At 42.4% G+C, this 27,507-nt stretch overlaps 1 protein-coding gene across 1 annotated transcript in view; it reads left to right on the top strand.

Moving 5' to 3' along the window:
• SORCS2 (sortilin related VPS10 domain containing receptor 2) overlaps positions 1 to 27,507 on the top strand; it is a 138,977-nt gene that overhangs the window by 104,225 nt on the left and 7,245 nt on the right. The window contains exons 15-26 of the mRNA XM_035103573.3: positions 372 to 492; positions 8,036 to 8,169; positions 9,806 to 9,934; positions 10,943 to 11,114; positions 13,889 to 14,075; positions 15,641 to 15,774; positions 19,355 to 19,478; positions 20,098 to 20,210; positions 22,011 to 22,136; positions 23,678 to 23,777; positions 24,400 to 24,499; positions 25,336 to 25,493. Coding sequence (XP_034959464.3) covers positions 372 to 492; positions 8,036 to 8,169; positions 9,806 to 9,934; positions 10,943 to 11,114; positions 13,889 to 14,075; positions 15,641 to 15,774; positions 19,355 to 19,478; positions 20,098 to 20,210; positions 22,011 to 22,136; positions 23,678 to 23,777; positions 24,400 to 24,499; positions 25,336 to 25,493 — 1,598 coding nt within the window. The remainder of the gene's footprint in view (positions 1 to 371; positions 493 to 8,035; positions 8,170 to 9,805; positions 9,935 to 10,942; positions 11,115 to 13,888; positions 14,076 to 15,640; positions 15,775 to 19,354; positions 19,479 to 20,097; positions 20,211 to 22,010; positions 22,137 to 23,677; positions 23,778 to 24,399; positions 24,500 to 25,335; positions 25,494 to 27,507) is intronic.

Below are 27,507 nucleotides of genomic sequence, written 5' to 3'. Positions count from 1 at the left end.
ATGTAGAATTGTGGGACCCAGGTGGGAAGGTAAACGGCGTTTCCATGTGCTGCTCTGGTTTGCCAGAAGCGGCTTTGTCATGCTGGCCACATGACCTGGAAGCTGTACGCCGGCTCCCTCGGCCAATAATGCGAGATGAGCGCGCAACCCCAGAGTCGGTCACGACTGGACCTAATGGTCAGGGGTCCCTTTACCTTTACCTATGTAGAATTGTACACAAAATACTGTGAGTACTAAAAGAGTCTGAAAATGCAACGTACGTTTTTACACCCAACAACCAAAATAGAACTTCATGATTGGTGTTAACTCTCCTGCGTTTTATCCCCTGTTTAACTGAAATCTAATTCTGAAGCTTTTGACCTTTCTCTTAGAATCTTTGGACACATTAGTTTCCGCTCAGATTGGGAGTTAGTGAAGGTAGATTTCCGTCCTTCTTTTCCTCGAGAATGCACCGACGAGGACTATGAATCATGGGACCTGACGAATCTACAGGTATAACTATGGGAATGTTAGGGATGTGGATTAGGATATATTATTAGATAGATCCTATCCAAGCTTGTGTTAGCAAGCTTCCAATATTAGCAGAGTGACATTCCCCTTTTGTGCGCAGCAAAGCATGTGCGTTAGATTCGCTAGAATCTCTATAACAATATTACACTTTATAGTTCAATATTACACTTCCTGGCAAAGGTCCCCTTTGTCCCTCTTAAAAGAAATACACAACACAGTGTTTATAAAATAAGATAGAGTTTACTTACAGTTTCATCCTGAGTTACAGCATAATCTCAGAAAGGCAGGCTTGCTTAGAAAAGTTACAAGTATATATACATCTAGAGACTACTTAGTAAAGTAAGACTCCATTTGGTCTCACTCTTGGCTGCAGGCCTAGAGTGAGAACCATGCTAACTAGAGATTCTCTGGAGATGTGTCCTCATCGAGGGAGGAAGTAGCTAAGAGAGAGCGAGTGATTGCAGGCTAGGGCTTTTGTCTAATCCAACTCATTTGCATGTCTGAGGGAACAGGAACTGACCTGTAGTCAGGTGTCCCTCCAGGTGAGTTCCTGTTAGTGGACACTCTAGGAACTGTTGTGACTTGTCTGCCCCAGTGTTCCATCCCACAAACCCCTTCTCAGGCAATTCACAACATTCATTACATACAAAACAAAACATAAGCAACTTTATTCAACCACCCAAGAGTCCCAGCTTGACACGCAGGTTCTGGAAACTCTGTCTTGGCAGGGGTTTTGTTAGGATGTCTGCTGTCATCTCCGATGTGCAGCAGTACGACAGTTCGACAAGTCCATCTTGTATCATCTGGCGAACGTAGTGGTACCTGACCCCAATGTGTTTTGAGCGTGCTAGGAACTTCTCATTCTGCGCCAGCTTTAGACAGCTTTGGTTGTCCTCCAGCAGGCTTATAGGTTCCTTTCTCTCCACGCCAAAGTCTGTTAGGAGTTGGTCCAGCCAGGAAATCTCTCTGCACGCTTCTGTAGCCGCAACATATTCCGATTCTGTAGACGATAAAGCTATACATTTCTGTTTATAACTGCCCCATGTAATAGCTCCGTCCCCATACATAAAAACATGCCCGCTTGTGGATTTATAATCAGAATTATCACCCGCCCAGTCAGCATCAGTGTACCCAATGAGCTTAGGGTCACTGACAGCTGGTAACTTTAATTTACAATCCATTGTACCCTTAAGATATCGAACCACCCTCTTCACACCAACCCAATCATGCTCAGTGGGACTACTCACTTTCCTGCTGAGAATCCCTACTGCATTGGCTAAATCAGGTCTGCATGTGGTAACTAAATACAAAAGTTTACCAATTGCTGAACGATACTCTGTGTTGTTTGGCAGCAGCTTCGAATCCTCTTGGTTCTTTAAGAAGTCTGTAGCCATCGGGGTGTCGACGGGTTTTGCATCCTGCAATTGCATACTCTCCAACAGTTCAATTATCTTTTGCTTCTGATTAAGTAGAAATGAACCATCCTGTTCTCTTTCCACTTGAATCCCGAGGTAATACTCAACTGGTCCTAATTCCTTCACTTGCACTTCCTTGTTGAGGTGCTGGACTACATTTTTATAATCCCTGTCATTTGACGTTGCGATTAAAAGGTCGTCAACGAAGGCAAGAATATAAGAAAATTGTCCATTACTCTGCTTAGTGTACAAACACTTGTCAGCTTCACCTTGCTTGTACCCAAGTTTCACCAGCATTCCATGCAATTTCAAGTTCCAGGCTCTGGCTGCTTGTTTTAAACCATACAGTCCCTTTTGAAGCTTGCAAACCAAATGTGCCTCATTTGGCTTTATAAAACCTTTAGGCTGCTTCATGTAAATTTCTTCAGAAATTTCCCCATGCAAAAACGCAGTAGCTATATCGATGTGTTTCACCTCCATCCCTTTAGATGCTGCGATGCTTAAAAGTAATCTTACGCTACTGTATCTTACTGTCGGTGCAAAGACTTGGTCATAGTCGTGGCCATATTGCTGTGAAAAGCCTTGTGCCACTAGTCTTGCTTTGTAACGTTGCACCTCCCCTTCTGAACCCCTTTTAACCTTGAACACCCATTTGCTCCCAATTGCTTTCTTACCAGCAGGCAATTCTGTGAGTGTCCAGGTCTTGTTCTTGTGCAGTGCGTCAATCTCCTCCTGCGCGGCTTTCCTCCAGAGACTGGCTTCGGTGGCTGGCATCTGCTCTACCTCTTCCCAAGTGGAAGGTTCTGGTGGAGACGCCGACCCTGCAAAGTAGGACAGTCGTAGTGGCGGAACGCCCTTGTTGGTTCTGGATGAGCATCTGACCTCTGGTTGTGCAACCGCATCAGCATCCTCATCCTCCTCCAACGCTGGCATGTCCACGTACAGCTCCTCCTCTTCGTCTCTGGTGCCGCCAGGGGTCTGGACCTCTGCGTCTTCTGGGGTGTCGCCTGTAGGGGGTGTTGTGACACTAGAAGGTATATTAGTTCCTTGTGCTAAAGGAAAACTTATAAACTCTTCATCTGGTGACTCTCTAGAACAGTCAATAACTGTGTTCTTTGTATCAAACTTTCCTTGTTCATCAAAATGAACCACATGGTATGGGTCTACTCTGCCACTCTTTGGATCTAGAACTCTATATCCCTTTCCTCCAGGAGCATATCCAACCAGGATACCTGCTTTTGCTCTGGAGTCAAGCTTGTGTCTGCGCTCTTTGGGCACGTGGTAATAACAGACACTTCCAAACACACGTATGTGCTGCAGACTTGGGACTCTCCCGTGCCAAAGTTCAAATGGTGTGCGTTCTGCACCCTTTGTAGGCAATCTGTTTTGCAAATAAATCGCCGTATTCGCCGCTTCACCCCATAGCTTCTGTGACAAGTTGGCCTCTTTTAACATGCACCTTGTCATCTCCATAATAGACCTAAACTTTCTCTCAGCAATGGAGTTCTGTTGAGGCGTGTAAGCAACTGTAGTTACATGTGCTATGCCTTCTTGTGCCATGATGGCCTTCATCTGCCGTGAGCAAAACTCTCCACCATTATCCGAAATTAAGGTGGAAGGAGCTCTCTGGAATTTGTTCTTCACCATGTTTAAGTACAGTTTGAACAATTCCGGTGTCTGACTCTTTTCCTCTAGAAAATATCCAACACAATATCTTGAGAAGTCATCTATAAATATCAGAATGTACTTATTGTTTCCTAGGGAAGGTACATTCAGCGGACCACATAGGTCAGTATGAACAGTGTCCATGACTTTTGTGCTTCTCTTCTCTGTACAACGTGGGAAGGAAGGCTTGACTGCCTTTTCAGTTATGCAAGTTGTACAGTTTGGCATTGGTGTACTGCAATTCTTTACCTGTAGACCTTTTACCAGATTTTCCTTCTGCATTTTCAGGATAACGTTGGTGTCCCTGTGTCCAAGCCTTTTGTGCCAGAGTTCCAGATCTGGTTGATCCTTTCTGCTGGGTTGTGCAACCCTTGCAGACTCATTCTCTGAAATATCAATCTCATACACATCATTGATTAGTTTGGCTTGAATAAACACTTCACCATCTTTTATCACATTGCATTGTCCATTTTTAAATATAATTTCAAAACCTTTCTTGTCCAAGCTAGACACACTTATTAGATTACAGTTCAGCTTTGGTGCATACTTAACATTACTCACTGTAGTATCAAAAGACTCATTGTTCACTTTGAAATTCAAGTTCAAAGATCCTGCACCTATTGACTTTATAATATTTCCATCAGCAATTTCAATCTCAGACTGTTTATTATTGTCTATTTCATTGAAATATTCCCTTTTATAGCAGAAGTGGCTGCTTGCTGCACTGTCCAGAAGCCACTTATTGCGCTTTCCTTCACAGCTCTGGAAAGCTACATTTCTTTCTTGCAATATCATTGCACGCCCACGACCCCCCTTCTTTTCGCCTTTTGGTGGAAAGGCGCGGGATTTATTCCTAGGTGCCCGGCATTCCTTCGCCATGTGCCCTTTTAAATTGCAGTTAAAGCAAATTATTTCCTTTGGCGTTTGTCTGGACCTTTGGAAATGCTTGGAAGCATAATTAGTGTCCTTTCTCCCTGTATTCCTTTCTGAAGAATCAAGGTAATCTCTGCATTCCTCTCTCAAATGATCAATCAGTTCTTCAAAAGTCAGGTCCCTTTTGTGATCCATGCAACTCTTGAATGAACTGAAACTTGGTCCTAGAGATGCTATCAAAAATGAAACCTTTGTTTCTTCATCAAGGGCTTTAGTAGTAAGATCAATCCTCTGAACAATTTCACTAAATTTGCTGATATGGTCAGTGAATTCTTCTCTTGAATTCATCCTCAGCGCAGTTAATTTGCTCATCAAATTCCTGTAGGAGTTCTTAGTAGATGCTCCATACCTGCGCTCAATATCTTTTAAGATTTTAGCTGCATCATCTTTGCTATTAACTGATGTTAGATGCCTGTTGCTAAGTCCACTCAAAATTATGTATCTGGCCTCGCTGTTCATGCGTTTCCAACTTGCTATCTTAGCTAAATGCTCTGCTGTTGTGCCAGTAGGCATAGGTTTTTCAATGGCATCCAAAACATTCCTTGCATCTAAAAATGCTATCAGGCGTTGTTTCCAAAATACATAATTGTCATCATCTAGAGCCATGAATCCTGGCTTAACTCCACTATCAAAATCTGCAAAAGCCATCTTGGAATCTCAAAATTCTAAAAATTTCTCAAAATTCAAAAATTTGCCAAAAATTCCAAAGTCAAAATCTCTAAAAATATCTCAAAATGCAAAATAATCTTCACTGCCTCTGAGTTCTCAGTGCTGTAAACTCTGAGGGAGGGGAGGGGTAGCTAATCCCCTAGGCACACTGGAGAACAATAGACCATGTGCTCACCAGGAAGTTCTAACTGAAAAAATCCTACTCAGTTCAAAAATCACAATCCAAAGCAATCCTTCAAAAATACACAAAAATACGCAGTCCTGGGCCGTAATAACCCTTTATGGGAATGTTAGGGATGTGGATTAGGATATATTATTAGATAGATCCTATCCAAGCTTGTGTTAGCAAGCTTCCAATATTAGCAGAGTGACATTCCCCTTTTGTGCGCAGCAAAGCATGTGCGTTAGATTCGCTAGAATCTCTATAACAATATTACACTTTATAGTTCAATATTACACTTCCTGGCAAAGGTCCCCTTTGTCCCTCTTAAAAGAAATACACAACACAGTGTTTATAAAATAAGATAGAGTTTACTTACAGTTTCATCCTGAGTTACAGCATAATCTCAGAAAGGCAGGCTTGCTTAGAAAAGTTACAAGTATATATACATCTAGAGACTACTTAGTAAAGTAAGACTCCATTTGGTCTCACTCTTGGCTGCAGGCCTAGAGTGAGAACCATGCTAACTAGAGATTCTCTGGAGATGTGTCCTCATCGAGGGAGGAAGTAGCTAAGAGAGAGCGAGTGATTGCAGGCTAGGGCTTTTGTCTAATCCAACTCATTTGCATGTCTGAGGGAACAGGAACTGACCTGTAGTCAGGTGTCCCTCCAGGTGAGTTCCTGTTAGTGGACACTCTAGGAACTGTTGTGACTTGTCTGCCCCAGTGTTCCATCCCACAATAACCTCAGATGAAATAGTCGCTGCCACAACTGGTGACGCTGGTCTGATTCAGATCTAACACTAAAAGCATTATTTAGTGTTACAGTACATGCACAAACTACAGTGAACCTCGGGCTTCTGTGCCTCCCACTTCTGTTTGTAAAGGGTGGATAAGTAAAGCTTCCATTCATGGTCTAGATATAACAAGCTGCTGTTGCCTGTTTCATATAATTACAGAGAACTGTGATGGTTTGCACAAACCATAGTTATTTAATAAGTCATGGTGTCATCCTGGTTTAATTTCTTGGTTTCTTAACTAACTATGATCTGTAAAAACTACAGTTTTCTCATTTCAGACAAACTAAGAAACTGCAGTTTGTTATAAACACCAATTGAAAACTTTTTAATTTCTTCCTCTTGTAGAGGAAGGGACGTAGGGAACATTTGAGGCCAAGGCTCAAAAAGAGCTCATGTATTTAACACTAAGGCGGCAGTCCTGCACTGCAGTTTAAGGAGTAAGTACAATTAAACTCAGCCTTTACTTCTGAGAAGACAAGCCTAGGATTCAATAGGGAGTTTTTTCATGCCTAATTGTGTTGTGGGAAAATTTTCCACAGGGGTCACAGCACACACTAACCATTTCCTCCCTATCTGTGCCCCCCTCAAACAAAGCCACCTTGCCACAGTAATTAGACAGACCCCTAGAGTAATTAGACTTTAAAAGCCCCTTGTTGGTTCTAGTAAGATACTTTTTCTCCAGCCTAATTACTGTACTGTGGGGAGGGGAGGTTGCAGTCCAGATGGGGAAGCCTCATAAGCCACACCCAGCCTGTGGGCAGAATTTTCCCTACCCTTGGAGATTATTTGGGTTTCTAAATTTGTGTCTTGTTTATTCCCAGAAATTGTCAGGGACTGGGCAGAGGAGGAATGGTGGAGATCAGCTTGACCCTTCCAGGGAGGAGGAAGGGGAAGACACTTTAGATTTACAACAAGGGTTTAAGGGAGGTCACAGCTCAGAGGCAATGAGGGCAAAAGTTGGGAAATAATGGGAGCAGAGGAGGGGGAAGAGGAAGCATTTTTTTGGGGGGGGGTGCAACAACTGATGGACACAGTGTCTTTAGAAAGCATTCCAGACCCTCCATCTCCTAGACCTGGTGAGCCTTGAAAGTAGAAGAGCAAAGAGCTCAAAGACAGAGGGCACTTGTCAGCACCCGTAGGAGAGATGATGCAAATGACGAACGAGAAAGTGGGAGAGATGGTGTGTGTGTGTGTGTGTGTGTGTGTGTAGATTCACTCGGGACAGCGCCATTATCCAAGAGGCTGTGTTCTATAGCCTCTCTCTGTAAATACTGAATAAAAAGCGGACAGTAAGAAACATTTCCATGTCTTTGTACGTTCCTGGACAACCAGCCAGGAGTCACTGGCAGCAGCCTGGCACAAATTCAGGTTGATAGCTGGCCATTAAGGAGTCACCAACATTGATCAGTATAAATCAAATATTACCTCTACTAATGTCAACCATTTAAAAATCTTATTTTTTTAAGTGCTAAAGAGAATTGGCTAACTGTTAGCTAAGGTGAGAGAGTCTGCATTATTAAAAGCCAATTCAAATTGCTGCTTTTGACCTATAAAGCCTGAAATCCAGAGGGTGGTAACGTGAGAGCGGGCCTTTTCTGTGGTGGCTCCCCGTTTGTGGAATGCTCTCCACAGGGAACCTCCTTTAGGCACTAGGCTTTCTCCCAGGCCTTTGGTTAAGTAAACAATCTATGGCTTTTTAAACTGTGTGGGTGTGGGTGTTTTATTGTTTTCTTTGTTATTATGCTATGTACGGTATTTTAGTTTTTTATACTGTAAACCTTTCTGTGATCTTTGGATGAAGGGCAGTAGGTAAATAACAAATAAACAAGCTTTGTATGTTTAATCCTATCTGGTAGTTATGAGAGTTAACATTCTAATGTTCAGGGCGACCTCTGCATCATGGGTCAGCGGAGAAGTTTCCGGAAGAGGAAGAGTTCCTCGTGGTGCATTAAAGGAAGAAGCTTTACATCAGCACTCACTTCCATAGCTTGTGAGTGTAGCCCTTCTGATTTCTTATGGTGAGCTTTTCTATAGGTCTTTGTGATGGCTTAACTACATATTCTGTATTGATCTTATCGAAAACCCTAATATTTAACAGAAGTGGTAGTTATGTACTGGTTAAAAAGAGAACATTATTTCTAGCTTTCCTTTGAGGGTGTAGTGGTGGTAGTAGTAATAGCCAACACTTCATATCGCCAGCTGTTCTACGCCACCTATGCATCTCTTAAGGTGGATATTGGTCAGAGTTACTTAGAAGACTTCATACCCCACCTTTCAGTTCTAAAGGATCCCCATGGTACCTTACAGACAGATTTTGAAAACAATATAGGACTTTTGAAAATAAAGTATAAATATGTACAATTTTGAAGAACATCCAGCAGCATCATTCACTTCCCTCCCAAGGCCTTCACACATAATGTGTTCACTGCCCATCAAAAGTTGAGCAGTTAATAATAATAATAATAATAATAATAATAACAACAACAATAATTTTATTATTTATACCCCGCCCATCTGGCTGGGTTTCCCCAGCCACTCTGGGCGGCTTCCAACCGAATATTAAAACAGTACAGCATTAAACATTAAAAACTTCCCTAAACAGGGCCGCCTTCAGTTGTCTTCTAAAAGTAAAATAGTTACTTATTAATAATAATAATAATAATAATAATAATTTTAAACCTGGAGGAGTTTCCTTGTAACAGCATTTCATATCTGTGAGGCCTTGACTGAAAAAGCAGTATCTCAGTCACAACCCCAAGCAATTTCTGGTGCCCCCCAGCCCCCCCCCCCACAGTTGGGCTGTTGTGTTTGTTTGATTCCATTTATGAATTTCACAGTGATACCACAGGAAATGATTGGAAACGAATTTCATATGTAAGAGCAGTTAAAACCCAATACAGAGACAGGCCGGGATAACGGACAACACTTAAAAGGCTTGTTGAAAAGGGATTGTGTTGTGTTTGGCTCCTAGCTGCTCTGGTCCTGTGTCAGTCCTATCAGAAAATGGACTGAGGACAGGAAGTAGCTACATACTCAGCTCTGAACATTTCCTGCCTTGGATGCAGGGTGGCTATCACAGCTCATATGATGGCCTGAAACTCACTAAAGCCACCTTTCAGGTGAGACCAAAGGTCCTTTTACAAGCACAAATAATCAAGCTGGTGGCACCTGCATTTAGTCCACAAAAACTAGTGAGAAACCCAGGACACTGTGGCTCAGCCATGACCAGAATCCTACTGCCCAGGTCTATGAATAAAGGTTGTTCCTGCATGAAGTGCTGAAGGGCCAGCCTACACTAGTGGAAAGAGGCATTGCACACATCCTTTCAGGAGCCTTTTTACTCACCACACTGCATGCTTGGGTTTGGGAAGGAGCTTTCAGGTGATAGGCCATTTGCATTGGATCCTCTGGGCCCTGTGGCTGCATTCCAGTTGCCGGGCTCAGTAGACTCCTGCCATAGGAAGTACAAGAGACCCTGGGGTGGCGGCTGGCTGACCCTCACACACTTGGCATGAGATGCACTCCCAATGGGCTACGAAAGATGCCAGTTGTGTACTTGTACTCCCCAGGCCATGTACACTACAAATAACACTTCACAAATTAATAGTAAAGACAAGTTAGCTTCGTGATTAATGCTTGTTTGTTGTTCTGTAGTGATTATGGGTTTGAGCGTTCAGCACTGCAGAAATTTGAGCCAAACACGTGCTTTGCTGACTTTTGGTTCAACCCTGAAACTCCTCCTGAAGACTGTGTCTTAGGGCAGGCCTACAGAAGCAGCACAGGGTAAGTACTTGTGGAGTGTTCTGCTGTGGAAAGCAGCCCCATAGCTTCCTTCCTTCCTTCAGTTAATCAATTGCCTTTCTAAATGGATAGTGAAAGGTTGCTGTTAGCCATTCCGAGTTTGGTTTAACAGACAAACCTTTTTCTCAGGGAACTCTGAGAGTTGTGGCTTTGAGAAGAGAATAGTGGTCTCCTAAGACTCCTAAAGGGGACCCAGGTGGCGCTGTGGTTAAACCACTGAGCCTAGGGCTTGCTGATCAGAAGGTCGGCGGTTCGAATCCCTGTGACGGGGTGAGCTCCTGTTGCTTGGTCCCAGCTCCTGCCAACCTAGCAGTTCGAAAGCAGATCAAAATGCAAGTAGATAAATAGGAACCGCTACAGCGGGAAGGTAAATGGCGTTTCCATGTGCTGCTCTGGTTCGCCAGAAGCGGCTTTGTCATGCTGGCCACATGACCTGGAAGCTATACGCCAGCTCCCTCGGCCAATAATGCGAGATGAGCGCCGCAACCCCAGAGTCGGCCACCTTTACCTTTTAAGACTCCTAAGACTCTCAGACTCTCCTAAGACTCTTCTTTGGGTGAAGCCATGACAGTTTGAAGTGGTATCTTATTGCTTTGAATACATGGTGTGGATGTGGCTTTATGTGGAAGCAAGTCCCATTGACCTTGGTGGGAATAACATCCAAATAGAGATATAGCTCAGTGCTTTGCCTGCAAAACGTCCCAGGTTCAATCCCTGGTACCTCTGGGTAGGGCTCAAAATGGAGAGCCACTTCCGGTTAGTCTAGACAAAACTGAGCTAGATGGACCAACATTCTGGCTCAGTATAACACAACTTCCTGTGTTTCTGTGTGGTGCTGTTAGTTACCTTGGTCCGGTTCTCTTCCTGTTTTCCTCCTGCCTCATCCAATGGGAAGAGATCAGATCCCTCCAAGTTATGATGCATGCTGTGTTTGATGTACAGTCCCATTGTGCACTTAGATATGCTCTCTATTTACATTTTTTTCTACAGGTATCGCAAAGTTATATCTAATAGATGTGAGGGTGGTGTGGATTTGCAGCAAAACATATCTCAGCATCTGTGCCCTCTGACTGCTCCCAGGGGACTGCAGATAAGCATCAAAGGGGAGAGCCTTGCTGTTAAGCCTGGAGAAGATGTCACCTTCATTGTCAAACAAGAGCAGGTAACTGTAATTTCCTGCCTGTCTCTCATCTGCTTAGTGAATGGAAAGGAAGCTGGGAAATGCCACGATGCCCTGCATATTTGTTGACCACAGAACAAAAGGCATATTAATCCAGGTGCGGACGGTTCTAATTCCAGGACGCTTAACACATTCTCAAACATTCCCCATATTAGTATTTGCTAACTGAGGCAGTTCAGTGGCACCCATTGCAGGCCCAGGCCCCACACTCCCCACTCCTCTGCTCAATTGAGCTACCAGTAAAAGAGGCCGCACAGTTGAATGCGATCAAATCAGGCCACAACTTTATTGACTACAGATGAAGTGGTTTGGCATAGACATTGGGTAAGCATTTTAATTTCCGAGCTGCCCTCCTGGAAATGACATCCGGGTCAATCCGGCAGCAGGGATTCCTATATCAAATGGGGGGATCCCTGCAGGGATCCCTGCCTCTAGGAGCACTGAGGCCCAAGCCCACCATCCGGGCAAATTTACAGAAGCAACTCCATCACAGATCCCTTTACTAGGATACCCTATTTCTGGAGGGGAAAGCGGGGGTACAACTCCCCTCCAATCAAGACTAAGGTTACTCAATGCCTAAACTGCCGAAGTTGTGATGATTGCCACGAGGTAGGCAGAACCTCCAAGTCATACCCAATTCTTCTGATAGGCAAATTCCTACCCAGCTGCAAAAATGCAGCAACTACTGCAGCTGTAGGAAGGTCAGTTCAATGAGGAAATGCAAAATTACTGGAGTGGGTTGATCCAATGTAGAAGAGCTGGGTGTGGGGGGCTGCCATGGGCTGCTTTAAATCCCCTGGGAGCGGACCTGAGGGAAGCCTGATTGTTCTCTCTAGCCCACTCCCGGAGAGCCCAGCTCTCTGTGCCAGCCTGCCATTAGCCAATTTGCAGGCTGATGCAGAGCAGGATTTCAAGCTGGGAGCACAAGCCGAAGCTCACGCTTCAGCAGGAATCAGACCCACCATTGTCGGTGCGGTGGAGGTGCGGGCCGTCCTGCAAAGCCATTACACCCCTACCTAAAAGGGGGTAAGCGGACTTGCCCATGATCCTTGCAGCTGTGATCAGCTTTCACTTGGAAACAGGACATGTTTTTTTTAGTCTTTCAGGATAGAGTTTCCACTTGCGGGTGGAGGGAAAACCTTGGCTGATTCTTTTTGGGGAAAGATTCCTTTCAAACTCCTTGTCCTCCCAGATCCAGCCCTGCCAATTAATGTGGAAGGAAGTCTGCTACAGAGCTTTTCCTTGCTATTAATCCCCTCTGCTGTCTTCACATAACTTCCTCTTAACATATGTTAGGAAGAAAATGGCCCTTTGTTAGGTTGTTTGGATTATCCAAATATCACTTCTTCCAGAAGGTACTCCCAGCTTGAGGGCATCCTGATCAAGTTTGCAGACGACACCAAATTGGGAGGGGTGGCTAATACCCCAGAGGACAGGATCACACTTCAAAATGACCTTAACAGATTAGACAACTGGGCCAAAGCAAACAAGATGAATTTTAACAGGGAGAAATGTAAAGTACTACACTTGGGCAAAATAAAAATAAAAATGATAGGCACAAATACAGGATGGGTGACACCTGGCTTGAGAGCAGTACATGTGAAAAGGATCTAGGAGTCTTGGTAGACCACAAACTTGACATGAGTCAACAGTGTGATGCAGCAGCTAAAAAAGTCAGTGCAATTCTGGGCTGCATCAATAGGAGTATAGCATCTAGATCAAGGGAACTAATAGTACCACTGTATTCTGCTCTGGTCAGACCTCACCTGGAATACTGTGTCCAGTTCTGGGCACCGCAGTTCAAGAAGTATACTGACAAGCTGAAACGTGTCCTGAGGAGGGCAACCAAAATGGTCAAAGACCTGGAAACGATGCCTTATGAGGAACGGCTTAGGGAGTTGGGCATGTTTAGCCTGGAGAAGAGAAGATTAAGGGGTGATATGATAGACATGTTCAAATATATCAGGCACGTCCAACAGGTAGATCGTGATCTACTGGTAGATCACTGGACATCTGTGGTAGATCACTGGTAGATCACTGGCTCCCCCCAAAGAAGCTCAACAACTTTGGTTCCCCTAAATAAAAGCTCAACACTTTTGCCCTGCACCCTCTAAAATGTGGCTTTCCTCCTCCCTAAAAAGCTCAACAACTTTGACCTGAACCCAAAAAACAGGGCTTTCCTTCCTAAAAAAAGCTCAAAAACCTTGACATGAACCCCCAAAGGGGGGGGGGGTAGATCACTGCCAGTTTTTAACTCTGTGAGTAGATCGCAGTCTCTTGGGAGTTGGCCACCCCTGAAATATATTAAAGGATAACATATAGAGAAGGGGGAAAGGTTGTTTTCTGCTGCTCCAGAGAAGCGGACACGGAGCAATGGATTCAAACTACAAGAAAGAAGATTCCACCTAAACATTAGAAAGAACTTTCTGACAGTAAGAGCTGTTTAACAGTGGAATTTGCTGCCAAGGAGTGTGGTGGAGTCTCCTTCTTTGGAGGTCTTTAAGCATCCAAGTCATTGATAAAGATGTTGAATAGTTCTGGGCCCAAGACAGAGCCATCTTGACAGCCATCTGTCAGGAACGCTTTGATGGTGTTTCCTGCTTGGCAGGGGGTTGGACTGGATGGCCCTTGTGGTCTCTTCCAACTCTATGATTCTATTCTATGATTCAATCATCTTTATCCCTATGAAAGAATTGGCAGTGGCTTTGTTTTGGTTTTATCTGTCTCTTATTTTTGCTGTTCTTGGCTTTTCATAGGGAGATATTTTAAACACCAAGTATCAACTGAACCTTGGTGATGGCGTTAAGGCGATCTATGTGAATCTCACATTGACAGGTGAACCCATACAACACCGCTACGCAAACCCTGGGATTTACCGAGTCTCAGTGATAGCTGAGAATGCTGCAGGTCGAGACGAAGCAGTTGTGTTTATTCAAGTTCATTGTAAGTCTTGACCTCTTTTTCTTAATTCTTCTCTAGTCTTTTGTCATCATCATCCTTAGTAGCAGTAGAAGATACTACTATTACCCTAGTTCAGTCTTGGCAACCTGTGAAATGAAGGTTTTTGTCACTTCAGAAAGAAGCAGAGACTCAGCTAAATTTGACCACCCAGCTAAGGGCTCTTTTTGTTTATGAACCCAAGGTGTGTTGGTGTGTCAGGGACTGCCAGAGGTCCATAGTATGTGATCTCTGACACATTTATTCAGTACACTGGATCCCTGAAAGCTGTTCAGCACCCAAGCCCACCTGCTAGAAATCAATGGAAGCATGAGCTCTGCTTTGCACAAATCCCTGTGCTGCAACATTACTATTTGTCGATGTAGTAACTCTTGTGCAGTTTGTTTTGTGGTGATGTGCAAAACAGATAGTGTGGAAAGTCTTTCAGTAACACTTAAGTCCATCAGATGCTCATGCTATTGAATCTTTGAACCAGTCGCTGTTTTGTTGCCCTAGCATCAAACTAGTGTGGGAACAGAGGTTGTCTAGTCGGTCGGACACCCAGCAAAACCATGACTTTAGCTTTTAAAAGAGGAGGTGGATAAGGAAGCTGGTGGGAGGCAGATGATGGAGAGATATCACACCCTCACCCACTTAGCAGAGCTGCACCAAAGCAGTCTTCTTATACTGTACTTTTTTTCCATTTGCTCTCTTTAATAACCAAAACAGCACCCCTGAATGTTGGTCTATTTTTCATCCAAGTCGTGGACACAGAAGGATCTTTGCAAAAACCTCCTGAAAGCTGATTTTTAAGCCAGGGAACTGTGAAGCTTCCAAGACTTGGCAGAAATTCAGATGTGCAATTCCTGGGGTTGTCTGGCCAAGATGGAGAAACTTTCCCCATCCCACGAAGCTGAAGCTGAAGGAAAATCTCTTTGTATACTCTCTGGTCCCGTAGGGTGTTGAAAGTGACTCTGCCAATATTTTTGCTCAGTCTGCTTAGGGAGTTGCACTATAACTTGGTCTGTCAATTTTGGGGGTTGCACAGCTCCTTTTCTCAAAGGCTTGGGAGACTTTGCTGAGCTGTGCCCCATAAACTACTTCAAAGAGTCTCCATTCTCTGAAGCCTTAAATGCCTTTCAAGCTGCTTAAACATGGATATGAGGGGCTCATATCTACTTACTGCTTGTGAGCATAATACACTTCTCTATTTCTTGATGAAAATTGCAATGTGTCACAAATATTGCTTGGGTCCTTTAACGCTTTGAGTGGACATGCTGAATTTTCAAGCGAGAGCATCTCAAATATTCAAGAGAATTTAATTCTGTATGAGAGTTAATTCACTGACCATTTTCTTGTATATTTATTCTATCATGCGAGAGAAAGCGATTAATCACTTGGCTTTGGCCATTTACCTCAACCTGTTGGCAATGTGGGATTTGCTTGAAATGCATTGCTTATGTCTCTCAGCGCTTCAATATGGCATTGCTGATGAATTGTTGAAAGATTTCAGAACCTGAAGTGCTTGATAAATTAATAGCTTCTTAATTAATGATAGGGACTCTTTTTAGCTCCACTGCAGGCATTACAGCTAGAAGTAGTTCCTGTTACTGGCAAAAATCAGAAGGTGAACCTGACAGCCATCATCTTTCCCAGAAATGCTAACTTTACACTGTTTTACTGGTGGATTGGAAACAACCTTCAGGTATTGACTAGTAATTAATTCTGATTTCTCCGATATTTAAAACAGGAGTTCCTATCCTGTGGCTCTCAAGATATTGCTGGACCCCAACTCTCACCAGCCCCAGCCAACACAACTAATAGGCAGATATAATGGGACTTGTAATCCAGCAACTTTTAGAGGTTTACCACCCCTGTTTTAAAACTTTGCTTCTTATTTTCATAGCACATATGAGAAACATCACAATCTTATGTGATACCATTCTGTTACACAAAAGTTTGTCTCCAGTATCCTTTGTATTTACCTGAGCACCGCAAACCCTTTTTTCAAGAGTAATCACAATTATAAAGACCTTTTGGGTCTTTAGGATTTTAAACTACAGTGTTACCATTTTCCAGAACTAGGGTTGGCATTACCTTGGATAAGTGTGAACTAAGGAATTGGCTCTTCTGGATAGTATCTAGAAGGGACCTGCAACTAATTAGAAACACCAATTTCCCCCTTGATAGCCACTCCTGAGATCAGAGCATTTTCGAACTACTGGTCCCTGACCAAATTCTCACCAGTTTCCTTAAGAAATGCCTTTATATATGCAGACAGAACTCAGGTGGAAGACATCACTCATTATTTGCCAGCCTGCTCCTTATGTAGAGACCCAAGAGATTGTTTTCTGAAACCTTTGTTCACACAGCAAGTCAGCACACCCCAGCAGAAAATGTGATGTTTATTTGGAGTGACAATAATAGTTTCGTAACACAGTCAGTGGACCTCAATACACTGGCTGAAAAAAATCAGGGAAAAGGAGTTAGATAAAATTGCTATAAATTGTGGAAATTCAGAGGTTTGATCTCAATTCAAGCTGGATTTGAGTTTGCTAGTGTCTCTGGTAACTTCTGTCTCTCAACATCATGGATGTTGGCTTATATTATGGATGTACAGTATGACCTGTAGTATTTTAGTAATACTATTGCTACAAGTTTGTTATGGCCTTTATAAATTTAGGAACAAACAAAGTATAGCAGTACTGAAGAGTGATAATCCTTTTATAAAGAGTAAATAATATTTTTATTAGGAATTCAGTGTATGAGAGGATAAGAGGTCACCTTAGATGCTCTGATAGAAATTGGCTTAATTTCTTACTTTGGCCAACTTAACCTGTCCAGTTTCTTAGTCTTTTAACTATGCCCATTCTCAAGCAACCTATTTGATGTGGGTGTTCAATTTCCCGTGTACAAATCACAGAAGGGAGAATCGTTGTCACTTATGCACATACAGACAGACTTCATCTACTTTAAGGTCACATCCAGGGGTGGCATGTCCCATTTCTCCACTTGAGATGAAACAGGAAGTGTTGCTTTGCCCTGCTTTGCATGGCTCCTGCCACCAGCGACCTGCTCCCGCAGCTGCCACGCAACCTACCACTAGTAGGTAGGCTTTGGTCACATCCACACCATCGGCATGGCTTTGTCCAAAGAACCCTGGGAACTGTAGTTTTTTGAGGTTGCTGGAAATTGTAGCTCTGTGGAGGGTCAACTACAGTTATCAGGATTCATTGGAGAAAGCTATGTGCTTTAAATATGTTTTAAATGTATGGTCTCAATGCAACCTATGTTTCAAAATGTTATTTGCCTACTTTTCTTAAGTTGGCTTGTTTTTTAGTCCTTTCCCTCATTGTCTAATAAATTCTGTATGCTCTTTTCAATTGGGTAAGATTTTGAAACAACTGAGAGAATTTAGGTACCGTATTTAGTCGAGTCTAATGCACCATCAAATTTAATGCACATCTCAATTTTCAAAAAATTGTTTGCTGGTAAATGTAAATGTGCCATTGAATTGAATGCACACCTTAATTTTTGCAATGTGATTAGGCCAAAAAAGGTTCACATTAGATTTTAGTAAATACGGTAATTTAAACAGCAATCTCTTTGGCAGATCCAGAGAGTTCCTTCCAACTGGAACTGGTTTTGGCCATGATGTAAGCTGTCTGCCTTTGCTTGCATCTTTGTATTGGTGTTACATTTCCTTGGGAGCTCTGGCAACCAGCCATTTGTGCATTCTCATCCCCACCCCCACCCCAAAATACCCACTGGAAATGGTTGAAATCAAAACGACTCATGAAACCAAGTGGCGTTTGGGGCCCTGCCCAGATACAACATCATGCCAGACAGTGAAGAAAGGCTTTTTGTCTAAGGAAACTAGTGTTTTGTTAGTTTTTATGCTTTTTTGCCAGCTCTGAAGTGTTGTCTTCCTTCTTAATTCCGTTCAAATGTACATTCTGATTTCCTTCACAATATAGTTAATATTTTTTGCATTTTTCTTAAAATTTATTGTCTCACATCTTTCATACTTTTACTCATGCTTGTTCTGGATAACAAGCACCCAATGTTACTCAGATAATTTTGATATGTATGTATGTAAAAAAACATTTTAAAATTAAAGGCAGCACGAGGAGGCTGCAATTCTGAGGAAAGTAGCAGCAGGGGACGAGGGAAAGCTGCTTTATTTACTTTTTCCTGCTCAGAACTGCACCCCCCCAAGCGTCTTCCCCCTGCCATGTGTTCCGGATGCATTTTTGCAGGATAAATAAGTTCAGAACTGGAAAAGTCACCATAGGAAGATTTGGAGCCAGTTGAGAAAGGATTAAGCGCCTTTCCTCCCCTGCTGTCCTTCCACTCAAAATTGCAGTTTGCTCTTCTTCTTTTTTTTCAAAAACTGATGGGGTTTTGTTATGCACATTTGCATGCAGCATCTAACTCCCCATTTGAATTTCAAAAAAAAGAAGAAAGAAGAATACGTAACACATGCTCCTCTGAAAATAGTTGTTGCCTGACCTTGGATCTTCTGCTGCCAATCCCCGATGCTTTGGAGCCGTCTGCTGCTACCCAGAGAATACCCAGGAGCACTTTCCAGGGTTGAGTCTTGGCAGCAGATGCAAGTTCCAGGGAAATGCCCTGGTGAATCCTCACACGAACAAAGCCCAGCTTAGACCAAATTAAATAAACAGTTTGTTACCATATGAAATATTTAGGCTTCCACAGTTGCAATGTCGTCAGCATTTTCCTTCACCCTTCATTTATTCTTTACCCTATGTTCTAGGACTGAAAGAAAATGGCCCCCGTTCCACGTGACATTTGCAGGTTCTTGTGAATTGGTGCTAGCAATGGCAATCTTCTTCTTTTTTTTGTTCCCTTTTTTAAAAAGACCTTTCTTAGTGCCCTTAGTCATAAGCATTGGAGCTTCTCTTGGCAGCTGCCACCTGTTGGCTTCTGTTTTCGTTTCATAATGGAAAAACGCTGCGTCTGAGACATTGCAGGGGACAAAAATGGCATCTGCCAGCTGGTAGTGGTCAAGGGATGCTCCTCTGCTAACAAATGTGGTGTGGACACACTTTTTTTTTAAAAAAAGTGTTAAATGTGGGGAGAAAGACTAGCACCATTGCTGCTGCCAATGGGAAGTTGCCTCAGATGTTTCAAATAATTTTGCTTCCCCTGAAAATTGTCCCCAGGTTTGTTTCCCCCTTCAATTTGAAGATGAAAGCTTTTAGTTGAACATTTGGGCTCTGCTTATTTTTTTTCTCTTTCTTTCTTGCTTTCTTTCTTTCTAGCCACTTCTGTCACTGGAAAAATTTTTGGTAACCAGTTTTGCAGAGGTGGGGGAAGTCAGAGTTACAGTTCAGGCTTCCTGTGGGAACTCCATGCTTCAGGATTCCAAGATTGTCCGGGTTTTGGGTGAGACACTTATTTTAAACTATGCAAATTCTTTCACCTCCATCCTATTGTAGCTGAGATAGCTTGAGTTAAAGCTTGGGCTCTTCTGAATCTTTCCAAGTCTGTGGGTGCTTCAGCTGTAAACATGACAAATCCTGGCACGCAATTAACTTTGGGGAATTAATTCTACTCTTGCAGTGATTGTCATGGTTTTGTTACTCATGTGTGTTCATGTACTATGTAGTTCTGCCCTTCCCGTGTTTCTCCGAAAATAAGACACCGTCTTATATTTATTTTTCCTCAAAAAAACACACTATGGCTTATTTTCAGGGGATGCCTTATTTTTTTCCTCCTCCTCCTGCTGCGGCCGGCATTGCTGCTATGTCTTATTTTCGGGGTATGGCTTATGTTCCTTGAATGCTTAAAAATCCTGCTACGGCTTATTTTATGGCTACGTCTTATTTTCGGAGAAACAGGGATAGTTGCTTGTTTTCTGTTGTGAAAATTTTCAGATATAGACTGTGGTTATATAATATTTCTTTTGCATAATAGCTTTGTGTAGAGAAACATTTGTGCAAATCCAGAATTGCTTTTTTACGTAGACAAAATTTGTTTTTAAGTTCTCTCTTCCTGTTTCCAGATAATTTTCAAGTACTTCCTCTAAGGTTTTCTGAACACCTGGACTTATACAACCCAAACATACCTGCCTGGCGGGAAGATGTTGGCCATGTTGTAACACAACAGATTGCAAAGGTGCTCTGATGGTTTGCAAATTTGTTTAGCAGAGATGGAACAGAGGGAATGTGGAGCCTTTGGAGAAGCTTGTATATAGAGTTAGTGCAGCAGGATGACGTAACTGGGTTTTGGCTTTACTTCTTGTTCCCTTTGTGTCTTTAAATGAAGTAGAGACATTTTTCAGGGAGAATGTGGTTTTACGTTATTTATTTATCAAGGTTTTAACAGTGATTGTAAATAAATGCTCTTGAATTGCTTTTGTAGATCCTGTATTTACTCAAATCTAATGCTCACCGTTTTTGGCCAAATTACGGTGCAAAAATTAAGGTATGCTTTTGATTCAATGGCACATTTACATTTGCCAGAAAATACTTTTTTGGGTTTCAAAATTGAGGTGTGCATTAGATTTGAAATTATGGAATATAATTTAGGGCTCAAGGAACAAAGACAGGAAGTGCAAACAATACTTTGATATACTGTACATCAGTGCAATTGAGAGGAATATGATTACGGTGGCTCATTATTTGGAAGGGGAGTAATTTTCTTAAAATACTTGTCACTGGCTTGAGATGAATGCCTATAGTAAAAAGAATAGTGGAATACTTATGATACAGTAATGACTTTGACCTGTTATGTTTCACCTCCTATCGGTATTTCACTAAATTGTTTTGCTCCATTTTGGACACGTTACCTACATCACTATAATGTTCAATATCACCTCTTCACAAGAAAATGTTTCACATCCAAATTGTTTTTTTAATTATTGCCCAATGATGGAAGGAACCTCTAATAAACCAATAGAGGCTTGGGTTAATAACATCTGGAGCCTTGCTCTGGAGCCTCGCATACCATCAGCGATTAATCAAAGGTTTCTACAAAAAAGACACATTTGACATGATCTGGTCTCCCTTTTTCTCTTTTATTGAAGAAGAACAGGATATTTTAATGCCACCATCATCATAGAGGGGATATATCAATTGAAAATATCTAGCCAGATTGTTGGTTGGGTTCAAGGCAGCAGGACAGCGATGTGGGATTGAGGATTAGAACAATCATTCTGTGATACTATGGCAATGGACAAAGCTGTATTGTAACTTTTGAATAAATGTTTTAATATTTTTTAAAAAAAAGAATATATACATATTCCCCCACCTCCCCCCTCCGGTTTTGATGAATCTATGCAATGGGGTTTGGTTGGTTGTTCAGTTGGAAGTTGCCTTGAGCAAGATAAAATGACTAACTAAATAAATAAAGATCTCCCACCTTGCCCTGCAAGGTGCGCACAGACACACATATTGCTTACCATGTTAGAAGATGGAACTGCAATCTTTTGCATACTTAGCTAGGAAAGAGACTCACTGGACACAATGGGACTTAACATGGTGTAAATGCATACGATCAGACTGCATAATGATTTGTTAAAATTGGGAAGGAAGGAAGGGAATCTTTGCCTACTTGAGTCCCGTCAGGGGAAGAGGTGGGGTATAAATAATTAGATTCTGATGATGATGATACAGCACACAGCACTAAATCTGTCATTAGTGCAAGCAAGAAGGCACTGGTGAAACAAGAAGACACTTGAACTTATTTTCCACTTTTTAAAATAAATTGCCTAAATCCTCCTATTATTCTTTATTGCATCCATTTGTTTGTTTGTTTCTTCTTCTCCAGTAGTTATTCCAAACCTTGACTAATTCATGTGAGGCAAGAAACAAATCAAATCAAATCACTTTACGGGAGCTATAGTAGAGCAGTTTATTTCAAAGGGAGCTATGCAGTCAGTCCAAGTCCATTTCTGAATGGTTTCTCTCCCCTCAGGAAACAGGCGTACCTGAAGAAGGTCTTGTTACTGTAGTCAAACCTGGACTGCCCACAACTGCAGATTTACATGTGCTTCTATCCATGAACCACACCGAAAGCAAAATAAGTATGTCTAGCCATAAGGTAAGAAGACAGATGAATATTAATTTAGAGCACAATACACATTGACTGTCTCACTCCTTATTAAACTAAGAGCACTGTGTAATTTTGCAACATGTCTAGCAAAGGAGAGAATCACTCTTTGAAGGGCCTAAATGTATTTTAGGAGGGGACTGTCACATGGCATGTTCCCTCTAACAGCTGATGCCTCATTACTACTCCATCTATTCTATGTGACTGGAGCCCCCAGGACACAGGTCATGTATGCAGACTCCTAATCTCTGGGGATGTGCAGCAGTGATATAGGAAAGAACCATCCAATTAGGCTGCAATAGGAAGGTATGAATTGGCCCTAGATTCACATTCCAATTTTCTTATTTCTCCTTCTCCTCCTTTGAAAGAGTGCAAGGCATTAGTCTTGGAGAGGGTATCATGTTACATGAAAAATTCCTGTGCCCAAAGACTGTAGATGCTGAATTGAGACAGATCTCATCCTGACAAACACTGCTCAGTCTTGTCTTACCGTTTCTTTTTTAACATGGGCAAATCATGGATGCATAATTATGCCTCACTGCTCTTGCAGCTGAAGCATGAAGTGAAAAGCCATTGTGACTACCACTGAACAAAATCAATATTTCAGAAGTCACAAGGCCCCTATAGTATTAAAATATTCATCTTTTGCCATCAGCTTTAATAGCAATTCTTTCAGATTCTGCAGCATCAGGATTCACTGCCTTCTCATAGAATAATGTTTTGCCCCCAAATTTGCTGTGATTTGAATATAAGAAACCCCTACATCTTTTTGAATTTTACTTTTGGCAGAATTTTCATAGCAGCTCAACAGTGAATAACCCCACACAAGCAATCACTTCCTTTTGGTAGTTGTGGAAGGTAAAGGTGAAGGTACCCCTGACCATTAGGTCCAGTCGTGGACGACTCTGGGGTTGCGGCGCTCATCTCGCTTTACTGGCCGAGGGAACCGATGTTTGTCCACAGACAGTTTTTACAGGTCATGTGGCCAGCAAGACAAAGCCGCTTCTGGCAAACCAGAGCAGCGCACGGAAATGCTGTTTACCTTCCCGCCGGAGTGGTCCCTATTTATCTACTTGCACTTTGATGTGCTTTCGAACTGCTAGGTGGGCAGGAGCTGGGACCGAGCAACGGGAGCTCACCCCATCGCGGGGATTCGAACTGCTGACCTTCCAATTGGCAAACCCAAGGCCAGGGGTCAGCAACATTTTTCAGCCGTGGGCCAGTCCACCGTCCCTCAGACCTTGTGGGGGGCCGGACTATATTTTTGGGGGGGAAATGAAGAAATTCCTGTGCCCCACAAATAGCCCAGAGATACATTTTAAATAAAAGGACACATTCTACTCATGTAAAAACATGCTGATTCCCGGATCATCTGCAGGCTGGATTGAGAAGGCGATTGGGCCGCATCCGGCCCATGGGCCTTAGGTTGCCTACCCCTGCCCTAGGCTCATTGGTTTAGACCACATCACCACCGGCATCCCCAGTTGTGGAAGGTGGGACCTGCCTAATACAGTTTTTTCTTATGTTTCCAGAGAATAGCTGCTATTAAGCAATCTTTGAACGCCCATAACATCAGTTTCTTCATGAGAGGAGGACACTGGGTCTTTGTGACCTTAGTTAGCTCTGATTCAGGTAAAATTTGTATCCCTTTTTGACAGTTAGTTGATGTTCCTCTCATGTTTATGTTAAAATAATATTGAAGCTCCATATCAGTTTGGAATTCTTCAGTGGCTGGAGTTGCTTTGATATGGAATCATACATACCTGGTAATCCTGAAGATGGTGATTGCTATGAATTTACCTTTTCTCTAAACTCCAGAATCATGTGTGTGTGTGTGTGTGTGTGTGTGTGTGAGTGTGTGTTGTGTGTCAGCCTATAATTACAATTAAAACAATCACTTTGAATAAAATTTAAATCTTGCTCTTAAATGTTATATGGAAGAAAATCCTATTGAAGTGAAGATTCCCTACTTCCAGAAATTAGGTTAGGCCTGGGGAGTTAGATTTTTCCCACACCTTACATTAACCATATGGCCTCCCCCAAAGAATCCTGGGACTTTGTTAAGAGTGATGGGAATTGCAGTTAAGTCAGTGGCTATACTTTAGTCCCATTGACTTTACTGCATTGTGGGCAAGGAGAGCAGATACAGTTAAACTTTAGGGTCACTTTTTAAAGTATCTGCACTAATGCTAAATACAAAGGATGGTTGATTGTGCTCAGGATTGAATTTAACAGTGTGTGCCTTTGATTTCAGATTCTCAGAGTATTGGAGGAGGAGGGTACTGGGCGATCATGGCCCTTTTTGTCATCTCTCTGGTGGCTGTAGGTGCTATCATCCTCTACAAGTTTAAAAGGCAAGTGATTTTATATCTGGCATCATATGCAGAATGGAAATAGATTGATCTGTCGAGCCCTAGTTGGATACAAGAGTTCTGTGGAACACTGAGGGTTGGGATGTTGAACTCTACAGACATCAAACTTCCCGTTCTTTGGCCAGACTGACACAGAACAATCAGCCATGGTTTCTGGTTTGTTGTGCACAATCAACATGCAGGTGCAACCCGATGCTTTGCTTCTCCCTTGATGCAAATAGAGAAACAAACCTGGACCTGGCAATTAAGCTTGGCTTCTTGTTATCTCTGTTATCTCCGAACCTGGGAAAAACAAAACACGACTACCATATGTAACAGGAAGCCAAGCTTAATTGCCGATTCCTGGTTTGTATCTCTGCTTGCATCAGGGAAGAAGCAGAACATCAATCAGTACCTGCATGTTGATTGTGCACAACAAAGTCATATGGAACTGTGTCAGGTGACACAGAATGCCAGTCGTGTGCCCCATGTGCAGACTTCCCACAGGCATCTTGTTGGCCACTGTGAGAACAAGATGCTGAACCTTGGCCCTGATCCAGCAGCCTCTTTTTATGTTCTTAACCAGGGATTTGCCTCAATGTACCTTTTAAACATTCCTTTTGGAGATAGGCCTCAGGTTGCCAACCTCTGATTTAGACCCTAGTCCGACTACAGTAGCATGCAAAAATAGGTAGTTCTAGGTTGGCAAGTACATTCCCATCAGCATGAAAAGGTGCTTCTGGCCAATTCAATTGAGTCTTAATGAGCTGATACACCCATTTGTGGATCAGGGCAACACTGTACAACATTGTATTACGATCCTGTCTTGTACTCTTAAGGAAATTACCAGGCAGAAATGTCTATGCACAGATGCAAAATGAAAAAGAACAAGAGATGACCAACCCTGTAAACCGTAGAGAGGACACCCAAAATATCATCCAGGGGGAGGAGTTTATTGATGATGATCTTGATTGTCAAACACTAGGAAATGCAAGAGGTAAGTACACCTTCTCTTTCTTTACTGGCAAATTTCTGCTTGGCTCTCCAAAGGGTGCCCATGACACCTTTGTTTGGTAAAGGCCAGTGTTTCCCAGTTGTCAGTGTTTATACTACATTTTTAAAGATTTGCCTTGAGACAGTCTTTAAACCTCTTTTGTTGACCACCAGCATTACGCTTTCCATTTTTAAGTTCGGAATAGAGTAGTTGCTTTGGAAGACGATCATCAGGCATCTGCACAACATGACCAGTCCAATGAAGTTGATGCTGAAGAATCATTGCTTCAACACTGGTGATCTTTGCTTCTTCCACTACACTGATATCAGTTTGCCTGTCTACTAACTGTACGCTTGACAAGCACTATACGACAGTGACTCACTTTTTCTTATGGAAGCATTTCTTTGACTCCATAACCGTTCCATAACCGTTTGGAAATGCATTTCCAATGTACCAGCAGCCTGGCGTTCTTCATTATATTGTGGTCATTGTGTTATTCATATCTGAATTCTGATTTACCAAGGGTCACATCCACACCATACTTCCTCCAGAGAATCCTGTGGACTGCAGTTTGTTAAAGGTGCTGAGAATTGTAACTCCGTGAAGGGTAAATTGCAGTTTCCAGGAATCTTTGGGGAAAGCCATGACTATTAAAGTGCTATAAATGTGCTTTAAATGCAAGGTGTGGATGTGGTATTAAACATACTGGTACGTTCTGGATTCTTCAATCTATATATTATATTAATTAATGGAAACACTGATTCTGAAATGATTGGAGCTAGGGGTGAGCAGTAGGGTGGCCATTATTGCTAATGATTTAGAGTGACCACTGGCCCTGTTAGCTAGGGATGATGGGAGTTGTAGTCCCAAAACATCTGGAGGGCCAAGTTTGGGGATGCCTGGGTTAAAACAAAAAGAGGTAGTGAAGAGCTCCAAAAAAGATGAGTGGTGAAATGGTGAATACAATTCAATGTAAACAAGTGTAAAGTGGTGCATGTGAAGAGAAAAAGCCCAAATTTCACATTTACCCTATTGAGGGCTGAACCGTCTCTGACTGACCAGGAATGATACCTTGGGGTCATAGTGGATAGCTCAACAAAGATGTTGAGCTGTGAAAAAGGCAAATTTCCTGCTAGGGATAATTAGGAAAGGAAAATAAAACTTCTGATATAATGCCATTACACAAATCAATGGTGCAACCACATTTGTAATACTGTGTACAGTTCTAGTTGCCTCATCTCAAAAGGAATATTGTAGAGTTGAAAAAGGGAAAGAGCAACCAGAATGGTTGAGCAACTCCTTATGAGGAAAGGCATTTGGGGTGTTTGAGTTCAGAAAGTAGGCAAGTAAGAGGCAGCATGATAGAAGTGTATGAAATGATGCCTGCCCTGGAGAAAGTGGACGGAGAGGTATTTCCCCCCTTGCTCATAACACTAGAACTCAACGTCATCCAATGAGACTCAATGAATTCAGGACAGATAGATGAAAGCTCTTCCTCATGCAGTGCATAGATAAAACACACTCCTGCAGGAGGCAGGGATGGCCGGCAAGTTGGGTGGCTTAAAAGAGAATGACTGTATACAAATTCATTGAAGGTAAGACTAGCAATGGCTTTGTTCTGCCTCCACTGCCTCTTCTGCTGTGAAGACAGACACAAAGAATTCATTCAACTTTTCTACAATCTCCTTTTCTTCTTTTAGCACTCTTTCGACCTTGTCATTCTAGGGTCCAACCACTTCTCTAGTTAGCCTCCTGCCACTGATGTATTTAAATAATTCGTTGTTATTGCTGTTTATGTTTTTAGCAATTTGCTCCTCGAATTCATTTTAAGCACCTGAGATTGTCTGCTTGCATTTCTTTTCTTTTTTGTTCTCTTCATTTGGACAAAACTTCCATTTTCAAAAGGAAACCTTTTTGTCTCTAATAGCTAATTGAATTCTGCTTTAACCTTTCTTGGTACCTTTCTTGATCTGTGCTATATATTTTAGCTGACCTTCCCAAGCACATGGGTGTCTGC

The sequence above is a fragment of the Zootoca vivipara genome, chromosome 8, assembly GCF_965207765.1.
Source record: "Zootoca vivipara chromosome 8, rZooViv2.hap1.1, whole genome shotgun sequence".
In the NCBI taxonomy this organism is placed as follows: domain Eukaryota; kingdom Metazoa; phylum Chordata; class Lepidosauria; order Squamata; family Lacertidae; genus Zootoca; species Zootoca vivipara.
The sequence above is the reverse complement of the archived record's forward strand: the minus strand, read 5'-3'. Positions and strand labels throughout refer to the sequence as shown.